Below are 26,828 nucleotides of genomic sequence, written 5' to 3'. Positions count from 1 at the left end.
ACTGATGAATTGCGACCAATGTAACCTCTCATTTGGTTTTGTCCCGGACCACAATAACAAGGGTCGTCCCATTCCGACTCAGTTTTCTCTCGCAAGGGCTTAGTAGGAGGGGGACGGGTATTGACCGCAGAGTTATTGCAAAACTTCCTGCAGTACCCCACCATCTCCAAGAGCCTTCTGAGGGCCCTCTTGTCTGTCGGGGTTGGGAGGTCAGCGATAGCCTGCACTGTAGCTTGCATCACTGCCAGCTGCCCCTGTGTCACCACAATTCCCAGGTAAGTGATCTTCGTGTGGCCGAATTCATTTTTTTCAAGGTTCACTATCAAGCTGGCTTCAGACAGCCGTGTTAAATTGCCAATACACACCTCTGTGTTCATCAGCCCTTTAGTCACTGAATTACTCAAAAAATATGGGTGTTGTTTACTTGGCCGCCCTATTGTAACCACAATCACCCAACGTCCCAGTTCTTTGCATTTCCTCGGGACAATCAAACACATGGGTGCGAGTCGTTTAATTACTCCTTCGGGGATTAAGGGAGAGACCTTATCAGTAGACCTGGCCAAAACAATAGCCTTCTCCCATCTGACCGATCCCATCCTAATCTTTTCAAAATGGTTTTTTCCTCTTAGCAGGGGGCCCCTAGCTTCATTGATTTCCACGCTAACACCGACCAGGTTTGTTAGCATATCAAAAACCGGTGACCGTCTCAGTTCGCGTCGGTCATGATCAATAACATTTTTCCCCCTGGGCAGCCGGTAAATCTCTTTCATGATTCCACCAACTGTTTCCTCCAGCACCGCAAAATGTCCACCGGGGGGTACCTCGTGGGCCATGTTAAAAACCTCATCCCCATAACTCTTTTGCACCACCCCCCACTCCTCATCTGCGGATACTGTCCTTGATTTCCCTTTCTTCCTTAGCACTTCCTCATCCGCACAATAGCCTACTAGTTCCCTTGTCAAGGCTGTGTCAGAGAGAGCGGTCTCGGCAAGAACCATCAGCCCCTCGTCTCGCTCCTGCGTCTGCACAAATTCTTTCCTGGCTACTGCTACGTCCGTCCCAGCTCCCTCACTACCTCTTATCTCACTACACCCTGTCTCATACAAGGTTGGCAGAAATGTTTCAGCCAAATTCACCATCGCGGGCGGGGCCTCCATGCTGGCAGGCTGACCCGTCAATCTCACGACTGGGAACACGATTCCTCCGGCGATGTCATTACCGAGCAAGACTTCCACGTCTTTCATCGGTAATTCGGACCTCACCCCGATCGTGACTAGTCCAGAGACCAGGTTGCTCTGTAAATGTATCTGGTGCAAAGGGACTGACTCTGTCCCTTCCCCAACACCTTTGACCTCTACCTCCCCAGTCTGGGTCTCTGAGCTCTAATACACTCTTCAGTATTAGTGACTGACACGCTCCCGTGTCTCTCCAGATCCGCACTGGAACTGGTTTTACCCTCTCCTTCACTGACACCAGTCCGGCCGAGATAAACCTCTCGCGCCCTTCCTGGACTTTTTCAGACCTGTCCTTCCCTAGCGGTTCGCTTAACAGCTCAATACAGCCATTCAAAATTTCCGCTTTTCCTTTCCCCGTCTCCTTCCTTGGGGCAAAGCACCTGGACGCAAAGTGTCCGACTTTCCCACAATTATAACAGACGACCCCAGGAGACTTCCGACCAGACTGCTCCCGGTCCACCTTATCCTTTTCACTAGTCCCCGGCTTACTTTCTGACTTTTCCGGCGGACTCTCCCCTCCGTCCTGGCTACCCTTCTGGTAGCCTTTACTCGGGGCAAACTTCATTTTATGCGTCAACGCATACTCATCCGCTAACTTAGCAGTTGCGGCTAACGTGGCTGCCTCTTTCTCATCGAGGTAGGGTCTCATACCCTCAGGGACACAACCTTTAAACTGCTCAATCAGAATCAGCTGCAGCAGTCTGTCATAATCCCCCTCTACCCCTTTCGAGGCGCACCAACGCTCACAATATGTTTGCATCTCGCGAGCAAACTCCAAATACGTGCGGTCCCACCGCTTCCTCGCATTCCGGAACCTCTGCCGGTATGCCTCCGGGACCAACTCATAAATCCTGAGGATGGCCTCCTTCACCACCTCATACTTCTGGGCATCTTCCGCGGATAAAGCGGAGTAAGCTTGTTGGGCTTTCCCTTTCAGTACACTCTGAAGTAAAACAACCCACTTATCCCTCGGCCAGTCCTGACTTATAGCTACTTTTTCGAAGTGGAGAAAGTACCGATCCACATCGGTATCGTCAAAAGGGGGAACCAGCCTTACCTCCTGGGTCGCCCGGAACCCTCCACCTTGGTTCGGCACGAGCCCCTGCTCGGCCCTTATCTTTAACTTCTCCAGCTCAAATTCCCTTTCCCTCTGTTTCTCCTGCCTTTCTAACTCTCTCTCCTGCCTTTCTAACTGCTTCTCTTCGTGTTCTAACTGTCGTACCCGGAACTCGTGCTCGAGTCTCAGTTTTTCAAGCTGTACCTGTACCGCGTCTCCAGCAGGTTTTTCAATAGACACCTCCCCCAGCTCACCTTGGGGAAACACACCTTTAGATACATAGTGCTCTACAATAGCTCTGTGTATCTCCTCTCTCCTCATTGTCGACTTCACCTTAGCAAGATTCACCCTTTTGGCTACAGCTATCAATTCCGATTTCCTGGCATCCTCTAATGCCTCCAAGGTCGGCGCCTTTATAAATTCCTCAACCTCCATTTCTGCTGTTTGTCTTTTCTTTCTTTCGGGAATTTTAACCCAATCAATTTACTCCGTCCCAAATTTAGCGTTCAAAATCGCGGACGAGAACCCCACTTATGTTACGTACCCCGTAACTGGGTTGCCAAACCAGCAGAAATGGATCACTCAGTTGGAGTCTGGAGTACTAGAACTGAGAAAGTTTTATTAAAGAAACAAGCAACACAGTAATCGAAAGGATAATAAATGCAACAATTCAACAATGATAACCACACATGTGCACAGAATTAAGATAACAGCATCAATCAAGCTCTATCGTTGTCTAGGGGTAAATGACCAATTTCAAAATGACTCAAAGTTCAGTCCAGTTTGTAGTTCAGTTCGCAGTAATCGTTGCCATGGCGATGGACAAGGTGGGGGAAGAGAGACAGAATAGGAACAACTGATCATTCAGAACACTGCTTCACTCACAGACCAGCGGGATGGCTCACAAACAGCATTTGGGCGGGTCCTTGGTGATGTCACCTGAGGTCACCGACTGTGACCCCTCCTCCAGATGCGGTCGATCCTCTGCAGTGAACCCGGCACCCAGGCAAGGGCGGACACACACCGGGTTCCCGCTGATCGTACCTTTCCACCCTGTGCGTTGTCCGGTACTTCTCACCACTCGTGAGAGGCGCACCGCTTCCAGGGTCTCGTTACCTCGGGTGGCGTGTGTGTCTGTCTTAGCGAACCTGTCCCTTTTTATCCCCCTGCTGGGGTATCGCCTGTCCATCACTTCAAACAGTTCAAGGTTCAAAGAGGGGAGCCGCTCCAGACAGCTCTCTCTCTCCCCCGTTCCTTCATTACACATCTCCAGACGCTGCTCCATTGTTCCTTATCTCTCCTTCCCCTGAGGGCAGGTGGCAGACCAACTGCTGATGCCACTGATGCTAGCCCAGGCCAGCAAACGTCTTAATTTTATGTGTATTCTCGTAACATCATCTTGAGAGAAGATGCGGCAGAGACACATCTCAGTTCCTGTCTCTCTGCCTCAATATTGGTTGTTTATTCCCCCCGATCTATTCTTGCTGAGTTCCTCCAGCATTTCATGTGTATTGCTGAAGATTTCTAGTATCTACATCATGTGTTTAGAACGCTATTACTGGAACCATTACTGAATGCAACAGCAAAGATCCTGAGAGATTGGATGTCCTGAAAGGCGTTTAATTGGGTAACCAGCCATAAAATAAAAAAAATTAAAAAAAATAATAATTAGTGGGTTCTGGACTCAAGGCCTCAGAATCTGTAAAATTCAGGCCATATTGTGGCTCCCTCTCCACTCGGCTTTACAAGACAGCCAAGGAATCCAGGCCTGGAGGCAATTGATCCCATGGAATCACAAAGGTAAATACTGTCATCGGGTAAGGGGGTTGGTGAGTTCAGGCAGTGAACAGCACTGGGAATGACCCAGCCCACGATATCTCCACTTCTTTTCTGTCTGAACATCCCTTACCCAAGGACCAGAATGATTTACTTGAGTGACTAGCTAGCAGTTTATTGCCTTTCCTGATCATTCATTGGATTTGGCCATTTCTGTGAAGTGTATTGACTATAGAGTTCTATGTTCATTGAGAAGTAATCATTTATTCTCTCAAAGCTATTAACAAATCAGACATTCATTCGTTTTTAGTCTCTCCATCATTCCCCTTCCCTGCAACCTAAATCTATTTGATTTCTCATCCTTTCTCAGTCACAATGAAAAGCCAAAACTGACAGGTTTGTTGAATGTTTTTTGTTGACTTTCCAGGTGTTGTATCATCTGGTTCCTTCTCATGAACTCATGTTGGAATTTAATTCCCTGCTCCTGAAGTCAAGTAAGTAGACGTCATATCTTTTCTCTCTTCGTGGTTATTAAACACCATCGGAGCATTACCTGCTGAAGTGGGATTGGCTGAGGCAATTTATCAGGATAGTGCAAATGGAGTGGGGTTTAGCTTACAATGTTGATCACTGTTCAAATGTTCTGTGTACAGAAATGGTCTATTTTTATAAATTCACTAAATCCTGCATTGCATTATACAGCCAGGGAGTAATTTTTCAAATGCAGTCAATGTTATTTACCAGGGATAACAACTGGCATTTGTACAGTCCGGTCCCACTCACGATAAATGAATCAAAAGTAGGATGGCTTACTTCAGATGCTGTTGTCTGAGTAAAGGGTGATGACCAGAGCACCCAGCAAAAAATATGGAATAGTAACAGAACCTGAGCATAGAACCTTCTGAAGATGACAAATCTGATTTAACACGATTTTCTGCTTTTACGCTGGTTTTCATAACTCGATTCCCTGAAGTCCATTCATATTTTAAGGAAACTTATTTGAATATTGTAATTCAGTATTTTGTAAAATAGCTCAATTTTAATATTCATATCTCCTCTCCTTGTGATGTTGGAGAGGGAGGCATTCAGCCCATCAAGACCATACTGGCTCAAAGAGAAATCACATCAATTCATTGCCTTACTTTTTTCTCTTTCTTATATCCATCAACTGCTCCCAGATTTTGTCCCACTCACCCATTCCAGGGCAAATTTGTAGTAGACAAGTTGTTAACCAACTCACTCCTTTGACAAGTGGAAGGAAACTGGAGTTCCTGAGGTAAAACACACAGGGAGAACATGCAAACTTCCCAAAGACAGCACCAGACATCAGGATTGGGCATGGGCTGTTGGATCTGTGAGGCAGCAAAACTATTTGCTATGCCACTGTCTGCTCTGCACTGAAGTGTCTAGGACTTGAAGCCCTGATCACCTGAGTAAGAGAGCGGGTAGTAGTCAATACCGAATGTAACTTGTTAAGTGAAATCTAACATGGGTGCAACCACAAACCTACTTCATGTAGTTTTTGTTCTTTTCAGAAAAAAGTTGTCATCATAAGGAAGGCCTCAGTGTTCTCTTCTGTCTGCTGGATTTCCCCACGTGGAAAGAAGACTGCAGCACATGGAAATGTTTAATGAAGCAAATGAAGAAAGCTATAGCCCAGTATGTACATTTGCAAAACATCAAGTATTTTTCACTTCAGTCAGTTCAGTCAACAAGCTTCTCTCAGTTGGCAAATCGCCATATAATTGACACTGCTGTGGGCCTTAAGAGAGTAATAATAGATCAAAAACACAAACTTCCTGATTGCTGCAAATGATCTTGTATCTGTTTCTTAAAAAGTGTGAAATCTTGAAGTGCTAGATCTTTGGAGATGGTTCATCAGTGTTTTGAACCTAATCCTGCTGGGTGAGTTCTGCCCTCTGGGTAGTAATATGAAGGCTGACTTTGAGATGATTCACTCCTTCCTCAACTTCTGTCTAAAATCTGTCTGCCATCTGTGGAAAAACTTGCTGTACATCAAATATATTTCTGTTCTTGAGTCACCTTCCATCGTGTTGTGTCCAGCATCTGATATTTCAAATGAGTTAAATTAAGTATCGAGTGCAATTTGTGGGTAAGCATAGTAAGGGATTCAGAATCCAAAGGAGTTTTATATAGGTTAAGTACTCTTTATCTGAAATGCTTAGGGTGGGAAGGTTTTTGGATTTTGGATTTTTTCTCATTTTGGAATATATAATGAGATAACTTGTGATTGCCATCATTTCTGACTCTGAATTTATGTGCTACTGGTAAGCAGACTTTGTCTCACACATACATACTGATGCAGCCTTTCAGCATGTTAGATTTTCATCAGCAGCAATCTTGGCAAACTCATCAATGAATTTCTCTGCTGCTTCATGATCAGCAGGTGCTTTATCACCACAAATCTTAAAAAAAATTAATGCTCTGCCTTTTGTTCAATTTCTGCAACCTACCTGAATATTCACAATTACCTTCAATTTTCATTTTGTCATAAGAGATCTGCTTATCTCTTGATCAGCATACCGTTAAGTAGAGCTAGTTTTTTTTCCAGTGCTGACGATCCACTCTTTCAATACACAATCGATATCTTTATTTTCTACTTTATGCAATGTTTTTCTATTTTTCATTAACTTCTGTTCATTAGATGTGTGAGATCACTTCTCAGAACTGTTTGATCTATAGAGATCTGTGCATTGCCTGGGAATCTTCCTAGTGCCTTGTGGAATTTTCCATTTGTCATGTCATGCCAGCTCAAAAAAAATTCAGATTTTGAAGATTTTTCGATTTTGGAATTTTGGGTAAGGGGTACCCAACCTGAGTAATCAAAAATTGAAATTCTTGTGTAATATGCTGTTGCAACCCTTGGCTTTCAGCACATCTATGTAAACAGTGGATGAAGAGGGTCAGAAAAGAAATAGGGTGATTGTTAGGAATTTTAGATGAACTACACAAGACATTCACTCTGATGGATGAAGTATTACAGGGAAGCAAATTTTTTAGAGGGTTAACTATTGTAAATGTGACCAGATAAGTAGGAGCATGATTGTAACTATTTTATTAGTGTTAATTAAATTACACATTTGAGGTGACTACTTTTGCAGCTTTGGCCAAGTGCATTCTACAGCTTCAATGCAGCAGTGAAACTTTATACTTTATTGTCGCCAAACAATTGATATTAGAGTGTACAATCATAGTGATGTTTGATTCTGCTCTTCGTGCTCCCTGGAGTATAAATCGATAGTAAATATTAAAAATTTAAATTATAAATCATAAATAGAAAAGGGAAAGTAAGGTAGTGCAAAAAAACCGAGAGGCAGGTCCGGATATTTGGAGGGTACGGCCCAGATCCGGGTCAGGATTCGTTCAGCAGTCTTATCACAGTTGGAAAGAAGCTGTTCCCAAATCTGGCCGTATGAGTCTTCAAGCTCCTGGGCCTTGTCCCGGAGGGAAGAGGGACGAAAAGTATGTTGGTTGGGTGGGTCATGTCCTGCCAGCTGCTTTGAAAAATAAACTTAATCTTTTCCGTTAAAACAACAATATGAAAGATTTTGTGATATTGTGCACGGATTAGTATAATTGGCAGTTGATCTTGTATGTCATATTCTCGCAGACGAAAAGATAACCTTTTCTGCAGTTACAGTGGCATGCAAAAGTTTGGGCACCCCTGGTCAAAATTTCTTGCTGTGAATAGTTAAAGTGAGTAGAAGATGAACTGATCGCCAAATGTCATAAAGTTAAAGATGAAACATTCTTTTCAACTTTTTAAGCAAGATTTGGTGTATTATTTTTGTTTTGCACAATTTTAGAGTGAAAAAAAGGAAAAGCACCATGCAAAGTTTGAGCACCCCAAGAGATTTGAGCTCTCAGATAACTTTTACCAAGCTCTCAGTCCTTAATTAGCTTGTCAGGGTTATGGCTTGTTCACAGTCATTGTTAGGAAAGGCCAGATGATGCAAATTTCAAAGCTTTATAAATACCCTGACTCCTCAAACCTTGTCCCAACAATCAGCAGTCATGGGTTCCTCTAAGCAGCTGCCTAGTACTCTGAAAATTAAAATAAATGATGCACACAAAGCAAGAGAAGGCTATAAGAAGATAGCAAAGCATTTTCAGGTAGCCATTTCCTCAGTTCGTAATGTAATTAAGAAATGGCAGTTAACAGGAACGGTGGAGGTCAAGTTAAGGTCTGGAAGACCAAGAAAACTTTCCAAGAGAACTGCTGGTAGGATTGCAAGAAAGGCAAATCAAAACTCCTTTTTGACTGCAAAAGACCTTTAGGAAGATTTAGCAGACTCTGGAGTGGTGGTGCACTGTTCTACTGTGCAGTGACACCTGCACAAATATGACCTTCATGAAAGAGTCATCAGAAGAAAATCTTTCCTGTGTTCTCACCACAAAATTCAGCGTCAGAAGTTTGCAAAGGAACATCTAAACAAGTCTGATGCATTTTAGAAACAAGTCCTGGGCACTGATAAAGTTAAAATAGAACTTTTTGGCCGCAGTGAGCAAAGGTATGTTTGGAGAAAAAAGGGTGCAGAATTTCATGAAAAGAACACCTTTCTGACTGTTAAGCACAGGGGTAGATCAATCATGCATTGGGCTTGTGTTGCAGCCAGTGGCATGGGGAACATTTCACTGGGAGAGGGAAGAATGAATTCAATTAAATACCAACAAATTCTAGAAGCAAACATCACACCGTCTGTAAAAATGCTGAAGATGAAAAGACGATGGCTTCTACAACAGGATAATGAACCTAAACACACCTCAAAATCCACAATGGACTACCTCAAGAGGCGCAAGCTGAAGGTTTTGCCATGGCCCTCACAGTCCCCCGACCTACACATCATTGAAAATCTGTGGATAGGGAGACTTCCGGTAGCGCTCATGGAGTGAAGTCGCGTTCTTGACTCGCTCCATTACCTCTGAGTTTTTTTTTCTCTATGGTCAGCTATACTTTAATTAACCATTAAGGCATCAATTTTTACAATACTTTGAATTAAACTGAATTCTCTGACAATTGGATGATACTTAGATCTGCTATGTCTAAGAACGGGAAAAACGGCAAGGATGGTAAACCTCCGGTTAAACCGAAAGCTACGGATCTCCCCCCGACTGAATCACCGGTGACTTTGAAAGCGATATCGGAGTTAATTCAGAGGGAAATTTCAACCTCTGTTAGGGAGATGATTCGTACGGAAATTGCAGGCTTTGTTAAAGACCTGATTCATACGGAAATCTCAACTAATTTCCAGAAAATTGCCGATTTAATTGATAAGATGCAAACATGTATTGCGGAACATCAGTCGGCTATATCTGATCTTCAAAAATTCGCGCAACAAAGTGAGCTTAAGATGGGGAAAATCGAAGAAACAATTAATGTAATGAAGAAGAAACTTGACTTTTTGACTTTTAAAAACTCTGACTTGGAATCTAGAATGCGACGGCAGAATTTACGAATGATTGGCGTGAGGGAAGCTGTTGAAGCTAACAACCCCATGAAATATTTCTCTCAACTTTTAAAAGATGCATTCCCTACTGTATTTCCTGACCAACCACCGCTACTGGATCGTGTTCACAGAATCCCATCATACTCGTCTAGGTCAGATAGACCTAGGCATGTTATTTTACGTTTTCATTATTTTCAAGACAAGGAGAGACTGTTTCGATTCGCTCGATCTAAAGGTTTCATTGATTTTTCGGATCTTAAGTTCCGATTCGTGGAAGATTTCAGTAAACCAATCTGGGACCAACGGGTCCGTTACAGATCCGTGATGTCGGAATTCTATAAGATGGATTTAAGACCAGCGCTGCTGTACCCTGCACGTCTAAGGATTCGCATGTTAGATGGAGCCCTTCGTTTTTTTGATTCTCCATCGGATGCCCAGAGTTATCTGGATCAACTTTCATCTTCAACATCTTAATTGCCTTTTTTTTAATTATCTCCGTTGATCGGAGGCTGTGAATTGGTTGGTTTTAACTTTTCTGTGCCCTATTTGGGCAGAAAAGTTTACTTTTGATTTCTTAATATGGCTGCTAAACTTTCTTTTTAACTGCGTCATTTCTTTCTTTTCCCAGGGGATTCTGGGTGGTTACTTCCCTTTTGTCATCTTACGTATTTCCTGTGCGGCCTTAAATTTTGTAGTTTTTTTTTAAATTTTATTCTGTTTTGCTTTTTATAATCACTTTATGTTAATAATCCTATTTTTTTTGTTGCTGTGTCTATTCATGAGTTTGAGGTTTATTGTGGTTTTTTTTTAATATATATTTTCCGGCTTTTGTTCTGTTCTGTGTGTATTCTAATTGAGCTAACTTTTTTTTACTTATTTTTTTACTGTTTTACAATTAGCTGATCCTTTTCATATTTATACCTTTTTTTTTAGGGAGCGTATACCGGAAGTCATGGGGGTAGTTTTAGCGCTTGCTTCTTTCTGGCGGGTCTGCTTTAGATTTTGCCTTGGGGTCTTGGGGTGGGGGGTGGTGGGAGGGGCTTCACGTTTTAGTTTGTTTTTCTTTGGGCTATATACATTATTGAAGTACTGGTTGCGTCCTTTTCCCCGGTATCTTTTGTATGTTCTGTTTCCTCTCCGGGTTTGTGGGTCGCGCCTATTGTCAATCCTCCTTGTTGTGGGTTGACTTTAGGATTTATGGAGTCTATTATTAATTTTGTCTCCTGGAATACTAATGGTCTTAATCATCCTATTAAAAGAAAAAAAGTTTTTAAAGTGTTCCGGAGACTTAAAGCACAAATTTTATTTTTACAAGAGACCCATGTACGGAGGGGGGACAGACTACATTTTTTCAAATTCTGGAAGGGACAACAATTTCATTCGAACTCCAATGCTAAGATTCGAGGCGTCTCTATTTTTATAGATTCCTCAGTTATTTTTATACAACAGGATATTATCTCTGATCCGAATGGTAGATTTTTATTGGTTAGTGGTTAACTATTTAATAAAAAAGTAGTTTTGGTTAATGTTTATGCTCCTAATATGGATTGTCCGGAATTTTATAAATCATTGTTTGATCAGTTTCCGAATTTGAACGAGTTTTCATTGATTTGGGGCGGAGATCTTAATACCTGTTTATCTCCAGCTTTGGACCGTTCGGCTCCTTTACGGACTTTACTTAATAAATCTGCAAATTTGATTAATTTTTTCCTTTCTGATTCTGGGTCGACGGACATTTGGCGTTTTCTGCATCCTCAGGAAAAAGATTTTTCCTTCTTTTCACATGTTCATCATTCCTATTCAAGAATTGATTATTTTTTCATTGATTCTCGTCTCATTCCTTCAGTGATTAAATGTGATTATGATTCTATAACCATTTCGGATCATGCTCCACTTAAGCTTTCTATTAAAATTATGGCCAATATACCAAACAATAGACAATGGCGTTTTAATTCGCTGTTGCTTCAGGACTCGGACTTTGTTAATTTTATGAATGAACAGATTGAGCTTTTTTTTACAATTAACCATACAGAAGATATTTCGGTTAACACTCTTTGGGACACTTTTAAAGCCTATATTCGGGGTCAGATTATTTCGTATTCCGTTGCTTTGAGGAAGAAACAGAAGCAGGAGGAGATGGCAATTGTGGACAAGATTAAAGAAATTGATAAGAAATATGTTATGGCTCCTTCTGAGGAGCTATACAAACAAAGAACTGAACTTCAAATGGAACACAGTTTACTACTCTCGTCCTCGATTGTAAACCAATTAAAGAAAATAAGAAGTGATTTTTATGTTCACAGTGATAAAATTGGCAAGCTGCTGGCTAATCAATTGAAATCTAATTATGTTAAATCTCAAATCAATCAGATTTATAACCAAAATGATCGATTGATATTGGATCATGTGGGGATTAATCAAACCTTTTGTGATTTTTATTCTTCTTTATATCAATCAGAGTCTCCTCGAGATTCTAAATATATGAATGATTTTTTAGATAAGTTAGACTTCCCTCAGATTTCACAGGATATGTCTTCTTTATTAGATACTTCCATTACAATGGATGAGATTAAGAATGTTATTTTTTCTATGAATCTGGGGAAAGCTCCTGGCCCTGATGGGTTTACCGTTGAATTTTATAAATGTTTTGCTTCTTTATTGATTCCTTGGCTCTATAAGGTTTTTGAGGCTTCTTTGAAACTTGGTAAACTTCCGGAATCTTTTAATAGAGCATCAATTTCTTTAATACTAAAGAAGGATAAAGACCCTGCTCAATGTGCATCTTATAGACCAATATCTTTATTAAATGTTGATTCTAAAGTTTTTTCTAAGTTATTAGCAAATAGACTAGAAAAAGTACTTCCTTCTATTATTTCGGAAGACCAAACGGGTTTTATTAAAGGTCGTTACTCTTTTTATAATATTCGTACATTGTTAAATATCGTTTATACTCCCTCACAAAATGTTCCTGAGTGTGTTATTTCTTTAGATGCCGAGAAAGCTTTTGATAGAGTAGAATGGCCTTATTTATTTAAGGTGCTTGAAATGTTTAATTTTAGCTTGAAATTTATATCCTGGATTAAACTGTTATATCACTCCCCTGTAGCCTCGGTTCGTACTAACTCTTTAAACTCACCTTTTTTTCCTCTCTTTCGTGGTACTCGACAAGGCTGTCCTCTTAGTCCCCTATTATTTGATATTGCATTAGAACCTCTTGCAATTGCTATTCGGGAATCTTCAAATATTACTGGGATAACTCTGGGATTAAAGTCCCATAAATTATCACTCTATGCTGATGATTTACTTTTATATATTTCTAATCCTGAGAGATCTATTCCTGCTGTTTTAGAGTTATTAGCACAATTTGGTCTTTTCTCAGGTTATAAATTAAATCTTAGTAAGAGTGAACTTTTTCCGATTAATAAACATCTTCCCTTATATTATAAATTTCCATTTAAATTGATTAATAATTACTTTTCATATCTTGGGATTAAAATTACTTGTAAACATAAAGATTTATTTAAGACTAACTTTTTACCATTAATAGACCATATTACTCAACTTTCATCTAAATGGTTTCCCTTATATTTAACTTTGATTGGTCGTATTAATGCAGTTAAGATGTTTTTTTTGCCAAAATTTTTATATGTGTTTCAGGCATTACCAATTTTCGTTCCTAAATCTTTTTTTGATAAAGTTGACTCTAAAATTTCTTCATTTATTTGGCAGAATAAGAATCCGAGACTGGGTAAAATACATTTACAGAAAGCTAAGAGAGATGGAGGTTTAGCATTACCTAACTTTAGATTTTATTATTGGGCTATTAATATTCGACATATGAAATTTTGGTTACTTGACCGGGACATACTATCTATTCCTAAATGGGTAGCATTGGAATTACAATCTGTTCAGGGTTATACACTTGGTTCTATTTTAGGTTCCTCTCTTCCTTTTGATTCGAAACGCCTTAAGCAGGTCTCTAACCCGATAGTTAAATATGCTTTGCGCATTTGGTTTCAATTCAGAAATTTTTTTGATCTTAATCAATTCGGGTTAGCGATTCCTATTTTAGGTAACATATTTTTTCCTCCCTCTTTTACGGATCGCGCTTTTCAAACTTGGAAGACTAAGGGTATTTTACGGTTTTTGGATTTATTTTTAGATGGTTCCCTTATGTCTTTTGAACAATTATCTAATAAATATAACTTATCAAGAATACATTTTTTTAGATATTTACAAGTTAGAAATTTCCTAAGTACTATACTTTCTTCCTTTCCAATGCTTCCTCCTATATATATTTTAGATTCGATAATTAACCTTAATCCATGTCAGAAAGGTGCATCGGCTATGATTTATAATATTATTATGAAACTTAGGAAAGCTCCATTTGATAAGATTAGGGTAGATTGGGAACAGGAATTGGGGCTTACCATTTCTGTGGATGATTGGGGGCAGATTTTACAATTAGTTAATACTTCCTCTATTTGTGCTAAACATTCCCTAATTCAATTTAAAGTGGTTCATAGAGCACATATGTCCAAAGATAAGTTAGCGCGTTTTTACTCGCATATTAATCCTTTCTGTGATAGATGTTCGGGGCAGATAGCCTCTTTAACTCCTATGTTTTGGTCTTGCCCTACTTTGGAAACTTTTTGGAGAGATATTTTCAATATTATTTCTAAGGTATTAAATATAGATATCTCTCCTCACCCTATTACTGCTATCTTTGGACTACCTAAAATTTCTAGTAATCTTTCCCCTTCAGCCCGTAGAATGATTGCATTTCTTACTTTAATGGCGAAAAGATGTATTTTACAACATTGGAAAGAGCTTAATGCTCCAACTACCTTTTTTTGGTTTTCTCAGACGATTTTATGTTTGAATTTGGAGAAAATTAGAAGTAACCTTTATGATTCTTCATTTAAATTTGAACAGATTTGGGGACCTTTTATTCGATATTTTCATTTAATGTAATATTTACCCTTCTTGTTTTTTTTTTCACTGTTTTAATGGAGGTCGGGATTGAGGACGTGATTTTAAGTTTAACTCTGTTTGGTTTCAAGTTAGCCCATTGCTTTGCTTTGCTTTTAGTTAGCTGCACGGTGGGTTTTTTTTTGGGGTTTTTTTTTCTTTTTTTCCATTGATATATATAAAATCTAGTATACTATTATGTTATCTTGGTTTCTTATGCTTAAATTACATTGTTTGTAGTATTTTCTTTTTGGTATTGTTATCTTTTGGAATTTTATTATACTTTAACATTGTATTAATGTTTATATGGCTTACCTTTTTTGTATACTTACTCAATAAAAAGATTTAAAAAGAAAGAAAGAAAATCTGTGGATAGACCTCAAAAGAGTAGTGCATACAAGACGGCCCAAGAATCTCACAGAACTAGAAGCCTTTTGCAAGGAAGAATGGGTGAAAATCCCCCAAACAAGAATTGAAAGACTCTTAGCTGGCTACAGAAAGCGTTGACAAGCTGTGATACTTGCCAAAGAGGGTGTTACTAAGTACTGACTATGCAAGCTGCCCAAACTTTTGCTTCAGGCCCTTTTCCTATTTTGTTATTTTGAAACTAAAAGATGGAAATAAAAAAGTAGTCTTAAAATATTAAAGAAATATGTCATCTTTAACTTTATGCCTTTTGGAAATCAGTTCATTTTTTACTTGCTTAGCTATTCACAGTAACAGAAATTTTGACCGGGGTGCCCAAACCTTTGCATTGCACTGTATGTGTGTTTCTCATTTACTTCTGTTAGGCTGAAGCTTGAAAGTATCTTTCTGACTTTGTGTTTCTTCGCTAAAGATCTGTTGGCTTCATGCATTGTAGTAGGCATAACGTGTCAATCTTCAGAATAACAATGTATAGTAATTTTTATCAATCTGCAGTCATTAGTTGCTTACTGAAGGAAAAATTAAAAGAATTGTTGTTTGCTCTTGGCAGTTCTCTTTGGCTCTCATTCATTTTACTATTGTGAAAGAAACACTTGAATTTTAAAATAATTTAAATGTTCTGGTTTTTGATTATACTTAAAGTGGCTTTTTTGTTTTAGGGGTTACTCAGACTGGATTAAAGAGCAGTGGGAGTCACGACAAGATTGGTGGCCTGCCTTTCATTTCACACAGTATCGTGCACGTAAGGATTTTGAAGAAAATGATACCAATGCTTACAGGAAAGCACTAATTGCAGGAGTCTTAATGGGCAAAGGTAAATCAAAGCTTCACTGAGCTACGTTAGCTTTTTAAAAGGTTACTTAAAACAATTCAAAATGTAGAATCGTGCAATAGTATAATTGTATATGTTTTTGTGAAAATATGTTTTCAGTTGTACAGCATCACCTTTTTTTTAATTGTTCTTAAAGGAGTTCAATGTGTAAACTAATAGAATTACACTAATCCTTTGGAATTTTCTTCCCTTTTGGATTCTTCAGGAGTCTGCTCTTGGAATGGCAACTAGTTATTGTACTTTACTACATTTGAGTTTAACATCACCAGGAATGTGTTTTTCAGTACGATTACAGACTTTGATGTTATTTGATAATCTGAATGAGTGACCATGGCATTTTAAAAATTAAAAATCTGTTTTTCTTTTAAAGTCAGTACTTCCTTTATGATAGCAACAGTCTGAGGTAGTAGGTGATTTTGAAAAGAAAGATATTGCAGAAGACAGATCCATTTAAGAAAAAAATGAAGGCATTCCACCAAATGAGCCTAGATCTTTGAATGAATGATGGAATTGTATTTTACTAGGATAATCTGTCCGGAAGTGATTTATTTATATATTGAGGGTGCTTACGGGAAACCTAAATTGACTAGTCAAGTTTTGACTGCTGCTTCCATCAGTGAGAGAACTCTGCAGAGCAGCTTTGAATATGTGCTGCTGCCATGCAGATAGCCCCAGGTGAGTGACAGATCCACAACTGCAGAGCAATGTTGGAATCCACTAGTCCAGTGGTTCTCAACCTCCTTTTGCTCATGGCCCACTTGTAACTTGCATTTATCTCTGTGGCTCCCACCCTCCATAGTTGCTAAAGTTTTTTTTTGTCAACTGTACTAATCATTCTGAAAGATGAGCTGATTGGTTTTTGACCTGGAACATGAAATCGTTCCCATCAATGCTGCCCGACCTGCAGGGTTCTTTTATTTTGTGAACGAGACGTGCACGCACACACACCTCAGCAAGCGTGTGCGGTGCCATCTAGCCTTGTGTGGAGTCTAACAGTGCAGCACGCTGACAGACTGACCAGCTGGAAAGTGTCAGTAACTTCAGGACTCTAGCGTATATATGACCGCACACTGAATTGCTGAGCAAGTAAGTGTTGACAGTTCAACAGTAGTGGCTAAACTCAGCCCAATATGTCTAAGCTTTGCTGCTGTTTTTGATTCCCATTCAGGTTGCAAATATTTCATCACCATATACCAACTGGGACGTAAAGTTCAGAAAGCAAAATTGAAGAAAATGAAGCAGTATGTAAAAGATCACAGTCTGCTGCAGCTGAACGGACATTGACTTGAATAAGCCTGCCTGCTGTGTCAGCTGTGAGATTATTCTTGTTTATTTCCAGCTTCAACAAAGCTTGACTAATTTTGCCAAGGAGAGAACACTTGGAACTGACTTAACTGTTTTTCTTTGGGATCCTTCTCAGAGCTGAAATAAAAGCGAGGGGTAGGGGGAGCCAGGGATAATATGGAGTGGAAATGCTGAAGGGAGGCTGACAGCTGTGGGAAGGTTGAGAGATTTCCCACTGATCATCTCCACTCTGAAGCACACTCTGAATATTTTTCAAGGTGCCAGTATTGTACAAAAGTGCCAATGGTCGAAGTATTTGGAAATATGCTTTGCATAATATAGCTGTAAATGTGTGGTGGAATTAAAAACTTTGTATTATAATATACCTATAAATGATACAACTATGTAATGTTGAATCTACAAGAGAGGATTTTTTTTTCGTTAATAAAATGATGGTGCTGCTCTGAAATGATCAGTTTTCATTTCCAAAAATGGCTGCTACCTTAGTCAGAAATGGGAACCCTGCAGCTGCCATGAATTAAAGCATCACCAGTTTTGACCTAAACTAGTTGTTATAAAAAGTGAATATTTATTGTCAGCACTTAACTAATTGAATGTTATCTTTAATAACTAGAGCTCGTCAATATGTAGCTCTTTGCTACAAGCTATGCACATATTTAATTGGACTCCATCTGCATATTTGAAGTGGTCAATGTAGTTCAGGGTACCAGACCTTTCACTTACTTAAAGGACTTAGCTCAAGTTTGCCAGGCAACAAGGATGAAATTATTAAAGAATGAAAAAAATTATAATTGGATTCCTTGATTACAGAAGAATAAGGAATGGTTTGAAGTATTTTGTCACAATCTGTTAGATGAACTAATTTTGTCTGCTTGAACTTTAGAGCTGGATTTGTAGCATTAATACCAGGGCTAGTCTGTTCAAAGGATGCTTGGTCATACAAAGTGTACTTTTCTCAAAAAGCAATGAATTACTTATTAAGTGATCGATGCATCTGGTAATAATTTAACCTTTGGAGCCTAGCAACATTGTGGTGGTGAATATTTTTGTTAAATAATTCAGGATTATAGACTTGATTATTGGCAAAATGAAACTGGTATGTCCTACCCATATAAACCAAGGCAAGCCCAATAAAGCCAAACCATCAAACTACTCTCATCAGGAAAACAAATATGGAAAGTTATAAGAAGTGTTATCGTGTTGTACATACTATATTTTTCTCAATGTTTCTCTACACAGTGTGCCCAAGGCCAGTCATTCTATTTAACACAGGCTTGATCCAAAATAACACTTAATGATTTGTGGTTACAAGTTCAGAATATTGATCCCTGATCGTAAGTCAACACTATAATGAGAGGGGTATCATTCAGTGTAGACTTCTTTTAAATCTCTACTTTTTAGTAATTTGATACATGAAACAGTTTACTGGGTCATTTCTTAGGGTTGTTAAGTGTCCTTGGAGTTGAAATCATAAAAGAGGTGAATTAGGAAGGATGGCTAGATTTATTTTCTAAGAATGCTAGTGGATTAGAATAGAAGGTCAATTCATTGAGCAAAATGTTCACAATTTAGCTGCTGACAGCATGAAGTAGACTCCTCATCTGATTCCCTGATGTAGTGTTTCAATATTCAGAAGTGATGTCATTGGGATATATTGATATGAATGTGAATTGAGAGCTAAGTTGCAAATGTGGAACTTGTAGGAAGTATGGCATACAAAAGCAATGTTGTTGATATATTGCAGGTTAAGGGCCGATTTCTAAATTATTATCCAGGCTTATGGCAGCCTGTTATAGAAAAGCTTTGGTATTTATTTCCATAAGACAAAGGAGCAGAAGTCGGCCATTCGGCCAGTTGAGTCTGCTCCGCCATTTTATCATGAGCTGATCCATTCTCCCATTTAGTCCCACTCCCCCGCCTTCTCACCATAACCTTTGATGCCCTGGCTACTCAGATACCTATCAATCTCTGCCTTAAATACACCCAATGACTTGACCTCCACTGCTGCCCTTGGCAACAAATTCCACAGATTCACCACCCTCTAGCTAAAAAAAATTCTTCGCATCTCTGTTCTGAATGGGCGCCCTTCAATCCTTAAGTCATGCCCTTTCATACTAGACTCCCCCACCATGGGAAACAACTTTGCCACATCCACTCTGTCCATGCCTTTCAACATTCAAAATGTTTCTATGAGGTCCCCCCTCATTCTTCTAAACTCCAAGGAGTACAGTCCAAGAGCGGTCAAACATTCCTCGTATGTTAACCCTCACATTCCCAGAATCATTCTAGTGAGTCTTCTCTGAACCCTCTCCAACGTCAGCACATCCTTTCTTAACTAAGGAGCCCAAAACTGCACACAGTACTCCAAGTGAGGTCTCACCAGCGCCTTATAGAGCCTCAACATCACATCCCTGCTCCTATACTCTATTCCTCTAGAAATGAATGCCAACATTGCATTTGCCTTCTTCACTACCGACTCAAACTGGAGGTTAACCTTAAGGACATCCTGTACGAGGACTCCCATGTCCCATTGCATCTCAGAACTTTGAATTCTCTCCCCATTTAAATAATAGTCTGCCTATTTATTTCTTCTACCAAAGTGCATAACCATCTACTTTCCAACTTTGTATTTCAGTTGCCACTTCTTTGCCCATTCTCCCAATCTATCCAAGTCTCTCTGCAGACTCTCTGTTTCCTCAGCACTACCGGCCCTTCCATCTATCTTTGTATCATCAGCAAACTTAGCCACAAAGCCATCTATTCCATAATCTAAATCGTTGATGTACAATGTAAAAAGAAGCGGCCCCAACACGGACCCCTGTGGAACACCACTGGTAACCGGCAGCCAACCAGAATAGGATCCCTTTATTCCCACTCTCTGTTTCCTGCCAATCAGCCAGCGCTCTATCCATGTATGTAACTTCCCCGTAATTCCATGGGCTCTTATCTTGTTTAGCAGCCTCATGTGTGGCACCTTGTCAAAGGCCTTCTGAAAATCCAAATATACAACATCCACTGCATCCCCCTTGTCTAGCCTACTTGCAAGTATTTTTAAGAAAGGCAGTGTAGTTTTTAAAATATGTATCTTGTAACTCAACAGGGAATAACACCCAAATGTGCTTGTTTTCCACTTGCACTAGTTGTAGTCCTTGTAGATTTCATTCACTGCAATGCTCTGATTAAACATGCCATAATTTGACTTTTTTTAATGTCAAATTAATTTCAAGCTTTATCCCCAGAAACAATAGCACAGAGTATGGAAGAACTATTATTTTTGGGTGTTAATTTGTCACTTTGAATTACAGAATTGTAGAAGCAATTTACACTCATTTGAAATCTCCAGTTTTGATGTGAAATCTTTGGGTTCTGGAATTGGATGATTACAGTTCGAGATCAACATGAATTTGCTCTTTTTTGTTACAACTAACCTGAAAAAAAAACTCGTGTAAAAAAAAATAATAATAATCTAATTTATGTGCAAATTACCTTTATCAATAAATTGCACTTGGACCAAATCCAATGTGATGTAAGGGGATACATGGGAGATCTGACTGGTAGTGTAGTGGGGCTTTCTGGAGTTTGGAATTCAATTCTGAGGCCATCTGTAAAGAGTCTATTTCTTCCCCTCGGAATGTGTTAGCTTTCTCTGGGTGCTCCACAGTCCAAAGGTGTAGGTTAATTAGTCATTGTAAATTTTCCCACTGATTAGGTTAGGGTTAATCGGGTATGTCGGGTTGCTGGGTTGGTGTGGCTTGAAGGGCCTCCTCTACTGTGTCGCTAACTAAAAATAAAATTAAAATATACACAGTAACTACAACATCTATTTAATATAAAATAGACATGTTGACACTTGATTCTCTGCAAAAAAAAGCTCTCAGAAATAAACACAAAATCATCACATAAATGCTTAGGATTCCCAGCAATCCAGAAGTTGTTTTTGCATTATTTATGGTAGTAATAGGGATAGACATCATAAAAATAGTATATTTTTGCCAGTTCTTGGTCCCATCATGTTTAAGGGTGTTGGCACGGCAGAAGTAAACTTCAAGTACTTGCAACAGCCACTAGTCAGAACTAAAGAATTTGAGATATGTTTAACATGGAGCTGGAGCTGCTGAGACAAAATTAAAATAGACAACATCTGGGAGGGATGGAAAAAGTTAGAAACTACATTTATTTCCACAGGAGTTGTCTCAGATCAGCCAAACTTCATCTATAATAAATAAAGAGAAGGGCTTTACATATCTGGCTAGCCTAGCTTTGAACCAATTCGAGATTTTGAGATAAGCAGATTGCCTTTACTGTTTAATCAAACAAGCTATTGCAAAAAAAACTTTTTTTAAGAAGAGCAGTCTTTCGGCAGGGCTGGTAGCATCTGCAGAAAGCTGCATAGTGTTAGTTTTTGTGCCCTAACCTGATTTCTGGCATCTGCAGTATCTATGTGATAACATGAGTATCCCTATCATTGAAAGCTAATAAAATGAAATAGAGTGGAGCTTTACAATTTTGTAGCAGTTAAGATATAATTTGAAATGTGATTAAATATGCAAGACAATAATTATCTTTGAGCTGTGTTTTTATTTTAAAGCAGAAGGGTCTGACTTGATTTAAATGTTTGAAACAGAAAACCAAACCATTTAAAATGTGGTATTTATTTCTTGAGTTTGGCTACTGCAGCCACTGCTGGAAGACATCTGTACAACTAGTTCCTCCACGGTGTTTATGCAGGATGTTGGCAATACATTCTGTTCTGGCATATATTCAGAGCATTGGAGATTCATAATTTATAATTACTAAGCAAATCCCGAGATTATCCAGCTATTTAGCCCAGCAGCAACAACATCATGATTATCATATTAAAAAATAAGTTGAATACAAAGGATCTCTCCTGGGTCCTGCATGTAAGTGCCATTATAATGAAGGTATGGCAGCGCCTCTTACTTTCTTCAAAGTTTGCCAACTTCAAAAGAGGCTGCAGGGGATTATATACTCAGCCAGCAGTTAAGTGCAAAGTTGTTACTGTGGCACCAACCCGCCAATCTATCTTGCTCCTGTATGCTGCTTTGTTGCCATCTGGGGTTCTACCAACAAAAATATTATCGTCAGCAAATTTAAAGATGGTGTTTGAGCTGTACCTATCCACACAGCAGTCGTGAGTATGGAGAGAGCTGAGAGGTGAACTAAGCATGTATCCTTGAGGTGTGCTTGTGTTGAGCGTGAGCAAAGAGGAGATACTGACTGACTGTAGTCTCCCAAAAAGGAAGTATAGGATTCAGTTGCATCTTTGGTTATATAAAATAGTCATAGTCATACTTTATTGATCCCGAGGGAAAAATGACTGAGGGATCCCTGGTGGGAAAGGAGACTGGCTCATAGTATTTTGATAACACATTCATGAAATTGGCCAGCCATTGTCTGCACATGCTCCTGTCTACATCAATGAGATTGAGCGGGTAGAGAACTTCAAGTTCCTAAGAGTGAAAATCACCAGTAACGTGTCCTGGTCCAATCACAGAAGTGCCAAGGCCTGGAAAGCTCACCAATATCTCTACTTCCTCAAGAGGCTGAAGGAATTTGGCATAGCCCTTTCAACCCTTCTTAATGTTTATCCATGCAGCAGTTAACTACCCCTCAACCATCAGACTCTTGAACAAAAGAGGATAACGATGCTCATTATATTTCTGGTGCTCTCACAGCCAATGATCACACTTTAAGGTCTCTTTATCTTGTTATGTCATAGTTTTGTTACATTGCAAATTATTTATATTTGCATTTGCAGAGTTTGTTGTTCATTGATCCTGTTTACAGTTACTGTTCTATAGATTGGTGAGTATGCCCGTAAGGAAAATGGATCCCAGGGTTGTTTGTGGTAACGTGTATGTACTCCGATAATAAATTTTACTTTGAACTTTGGATTGTTATCCATCCCTTCTGGATGCATAACAACTTGGTGTTGTAACTGCACTGCACGTACCAACAAAAAAAAAATGGCAGTAACTTGTGGACACAACTCAGCACATCATGAAAACCAGCCTCCCTTCCATGAACTCAACTCTGTCTATGCTTTTCATTGCCTCAGGAAAGCAGCCAGCACAATCAAAGAACCCCCCCCGCCCCCCGGCATTTTCTCTTCGCCCGTCTCCCACCAGGCAGAAAATACAAAGCCTGAAAGCACGTACCATCAGGCTCAAGCACAGCTTCCAACTTATTTCCATAGTATGACAAATGGAATCTCGACCTCACAATTTATCTCATTATGATCTTGCACTTTATTTTTTTACCTCCACTGCACATTCTCTACAGCTGTTATACTTTATTCTGCATTGTTATTGTTTAATCTTGTTCTGCCTCAGTGCAATATGTAATGATTTGATCTGTATGAACAGAATACATGATAAGCTTTTCAGTATATGGCCATACATGTGACAATAATAAACCAATTCCAATAATTGCAAGTAGTGTGTCCTATTTAATCTTGTTTTTAATTTTGTCACAGTGGTGTCACTTATGCAACATAAAATGTATTAAAAATACTCAAAAATATCATAAAGCTTTGATTTGTATTTTGTCTTTACTGCTGACACTGTCAAAAGATGTTTCAGATATGAAAATACAGATGAGGAATATTAGAAAACGAACAGTGGTGCTAGAAAGTTTGTGAACCTTGTAGAATTTTCTCTATTTCTGCATAAGTATGACTTAAAATGTGATCAAATCTTCATGTAAGTCCTAAAACTAGATAAAGAGAACCCAATTAAATAAATAACACAGAAAACATTATACTTGTTCATTTATTGAGAACAATTATCCAATATTACATGTACTTGTTGGAAAAAGTATGTGAACCTTTGCTGTCAGTAACTAGTGTGACCCCCTTGTTCAGCAATAACTTCAACCAAACATTTCCAGTAACTGTTGAGCAGTCTTGCACATTGGGCTTGGAGGAATTTTAGGCCTTTCCTCCCCACAAAATTGTTGCAACTCTGAGATGTTGGTGGGTTCTTTGCATGTACTGCTTGTTACGGTCAGAATAAGGTCAGGACTTTGACTCGGCCTCTCCAAAACATGAACTTTCTTCTTTTTAAACCATCCTATTGTTGATTTACTCTTGTCTTTCAGATCATTGTCTTGTTGTATTAACCAACTCCTATTGAGCTTCAGGTGATGGACTGCTACCCTGACATTTTCCTGCAAAATGTGTTGATACAATTTTGAATTCATTGTTTCCACACCGATGTAAGCTATCCTGATCCTGAGGCAGCAAAGCAGCCCCAAGCCATGATGCTCATTTCACCATGCTTCACAGTTGGGATGAGGTTTTTGTGTTGGCGTGCAGTGCCCTTTTCCCTCCAAGCAGAGCAATGTGCATTTCTGCCAAAAAAAAATAACTTTTGTCTCTTCTGTCTACAGAACATTGTCCCAGAAGTGCTGTAGAACATCCAGGTGGTCTTTTGCACTCTTGAGACATGCAGCAATGTTTTTTTTGTTTTGGAGAACTGGTTTCCTCCATGGTGTCTTTCTATGAACACCATTCTTGTTCAGTGTTTTTCTTATAGTGGACACATGAACAGAGACTTTAGCAAGTTCTAGAGATTTCTGCAGGTCTTTTTCTGTTATCCTTGGGTTCTTTTTCATCTCCTTCAGCATTGCACGTTATGCTCTTGGTGTGATCGTTGCAGGGTGTCCATTCCTAGAGAGAGCAGCAACAGTACTGAGTTTCCTCCATTCGTAAACAATTTCTCTTATGATGTACACTCTGGTCTTTAGAAATGCTTTTGTAGCCTTTTACAGCTTGATGCGTCTCTACAATTCTTCTTCTAAGGTCTTGTGAAAGTGGTTTTGATTGAGGTATGGTGTACATAAACAGTTCTCTCTTGAGAAGAGCAGGCTCTGTCAGTAACCTGTCTTTGTGTGTCTATTTTATAGGGCAGGGCACCTCTACAACCCACATCTCCAACCTCATCTCATTGATTAGAATGCCTGACTCCAAATAGCTTTTGTAGCAGGCATTACCCCAGAGGTTCACACATACCTTTTTCAACAAATACATGTAATATTGGATCATTTTTCTCAAAAAATAAATGAACAAGTATAACGTTTTGTATTATTTATTTAATTGGATTCTCTTTATCGAATTTTAGGATTTGCATGAAAATCTGATCACGTTTTAGGTCATTTATGCAGAAATAGAGAAAATTCTACAGGGTTCACAAACTTTCTAGCACCACTGATTTCTGAATTTCTGATCAATTTCTGAAAGGACAGTTGAAGAATTACTTTCAAGAGACAGAAAGAGAACTAACAATGCAGGGTGAGACCTTGGAATTGAAAAGTTCCACTACGTATTAGATTAGATGAGGATATAGAACATGGGAGCCAAAGTTGAAAAACTGAAGGACAAGATCTTGGCTAAAGAGCTGGAAATGATTTGTAGAGGAGTGACTGGGACAGGATGTGAAAGGATTTATAGGGAAATTGATTTCAAGTCATGCTTAAAATGGTGTTGGAATGGAAGAGGATACATACAATATGATTGTGTTGTGGATGAGGCAAAGCTTAAGAAGTCAATGCTGGATAGTGCTGGAAAAAATAAAATTTAAGTTAGTAAGGGTATTTATCTGGGCTGACCACTGAAGGGTGAAAGCTGATATTAAAGAAACTAGAAGAAGTTGCCTTGTGATTCAAGTGTTAGTGGATTTGAAGTCTGATTCAGCCTAAGTGATCACAGGGAAAAGGGACAGGAGATACTAGCTAGAAGTAAACTAGTACTGTCAGTTGGGAAATAGGCAGTGAGATGCTGAAATATAACTGCAGGCAAGGAAAATAAAGAGTTTTATCTGAAACGCTGACTAAATCAAGATCAAAAGAAAATCATTAAATTTGTGGAATACTTTTAAAAAGGTAGGCAGACGAGGACTATCAAATTCATTTTAATCTACTTAAATATTTTGGTCTTAATGATTCAATTAATCATAGTCTAATGAAAGAGTACAAATCCATGCTTGTAAAAAGAGGCCTTACCCAAATGTTATGGAACTTTCTTTCTCACATTCACTTGTATTTATCTTGTTGGACATCTGTTCCAAGTAAGTGTAAATGCAAGCTAGCTGTAGTCATAATTCATAGTAAATGGACTCATTTGGTGCCAGAAAAAAATATATCTTGATTATTATAGTGTTTGTTGATGAACAGATGCTCTTCTTCCATGCAGAGTGTTGTTCCAATTTTCTTTCAGAACAATTTATGGAATTCCAGTTTATTAACAATATAAGAATCCTTAAAAAGAAACATTATTGAGCTTAAATATTGTTAATTAACATGGTTCTTTCTCAGCCAAAATATTTACATCTCACTAAACTAGTGAGATGATTTCTTAAGCTAAATTATTCATTTCAATAAACTTCACTTTACCTTTCATATTCATTTCAGAATTAAACTTAACATGACAGAGGGAGAGTACTAAAGATAAATCTTTAGTCCATAGGCAGGTGAGTCCTACATCAATGGCGGAGGAATTCCTGGAGAATTTTCTTCACCTGCGAAGGCAGGAAACTGATTAGGAGGCATCTTGGCTTAGTGCAGGGGAGATTATGTCTCATAAATCATTGTTTTTTGAGAAGTTAAGCAAGAAAGTTGACGAAGGCAAGATGATGTTGCTTATTGAGAATTTTGGCAAGGTCCCCCGTGCTCAGTTGGTGCTGAGATTATTCCTTAAGGGATCAATAGTGTGCCAGTGAACTGGATGCAAAATTGGCTGG

The 26,828-nt window shown here is 39.0% G+C and overlaps 1 protein-coding gene across 2 annotated transcripts in view; it reads left to right on the top strand.

Moving 5' to 3' along the window:
* Window positions 1-23,573, top strand: part of taf1a (TATA box binding protein (TBP)-associated factor, RNA polymerase I, A) — a 61,499-nt gene extending 37,926 nt beyond the window's left edge. For both annotated transcript variants that reach the window (XM_063055834.1, XM_063055833.1), the window contains 4 exons: window positions 4,496-4,562; window positions 5,604-5,727; window positions 15,593-15,747; window positions 16,934-23,573. In XM_063055834.1, coding sequence (XP_062911904.1) covers window positions 4,496-4,562; window positions 5,604-5,727; window positions 15,593-15,747; window positions 16,934-17,049 — 462 coding nt within the window. In that variant the 3' untranslated portion in view covers window positions 17,050-23,573. The remainder of the gene's footprint in view (window positions 1-4,495; window positions 4,563-5,603; window positions 5,728-15,592; window positions 15,748-16,933) is intronic.
* The last annotated feature ends 3,255 nt before the right edge of the window (window positions 23,574-26,828 follow it).

Source organism: Mobula hypostoma, chromosome 8 (assembly GCF_963921235.1).
Source record: "Mobula hypostoma chromosome 8, sMobHyp1.1, whole genome shotgun sequence".
In the NCBI taxonomy this organism is placed as follows: domain Eukaryota; kingdom Metazoa; phylum Chordata; class Chondrichthyes; order Myliobatiformes; family Myliobatidae; genus Mobula; species Mobula hypostoma.
The sequence above is the reverse complement of the archived record's forward strand: the minus strand, read 5'-3'. Positions and strand labels throughout refer to the sequence as shown.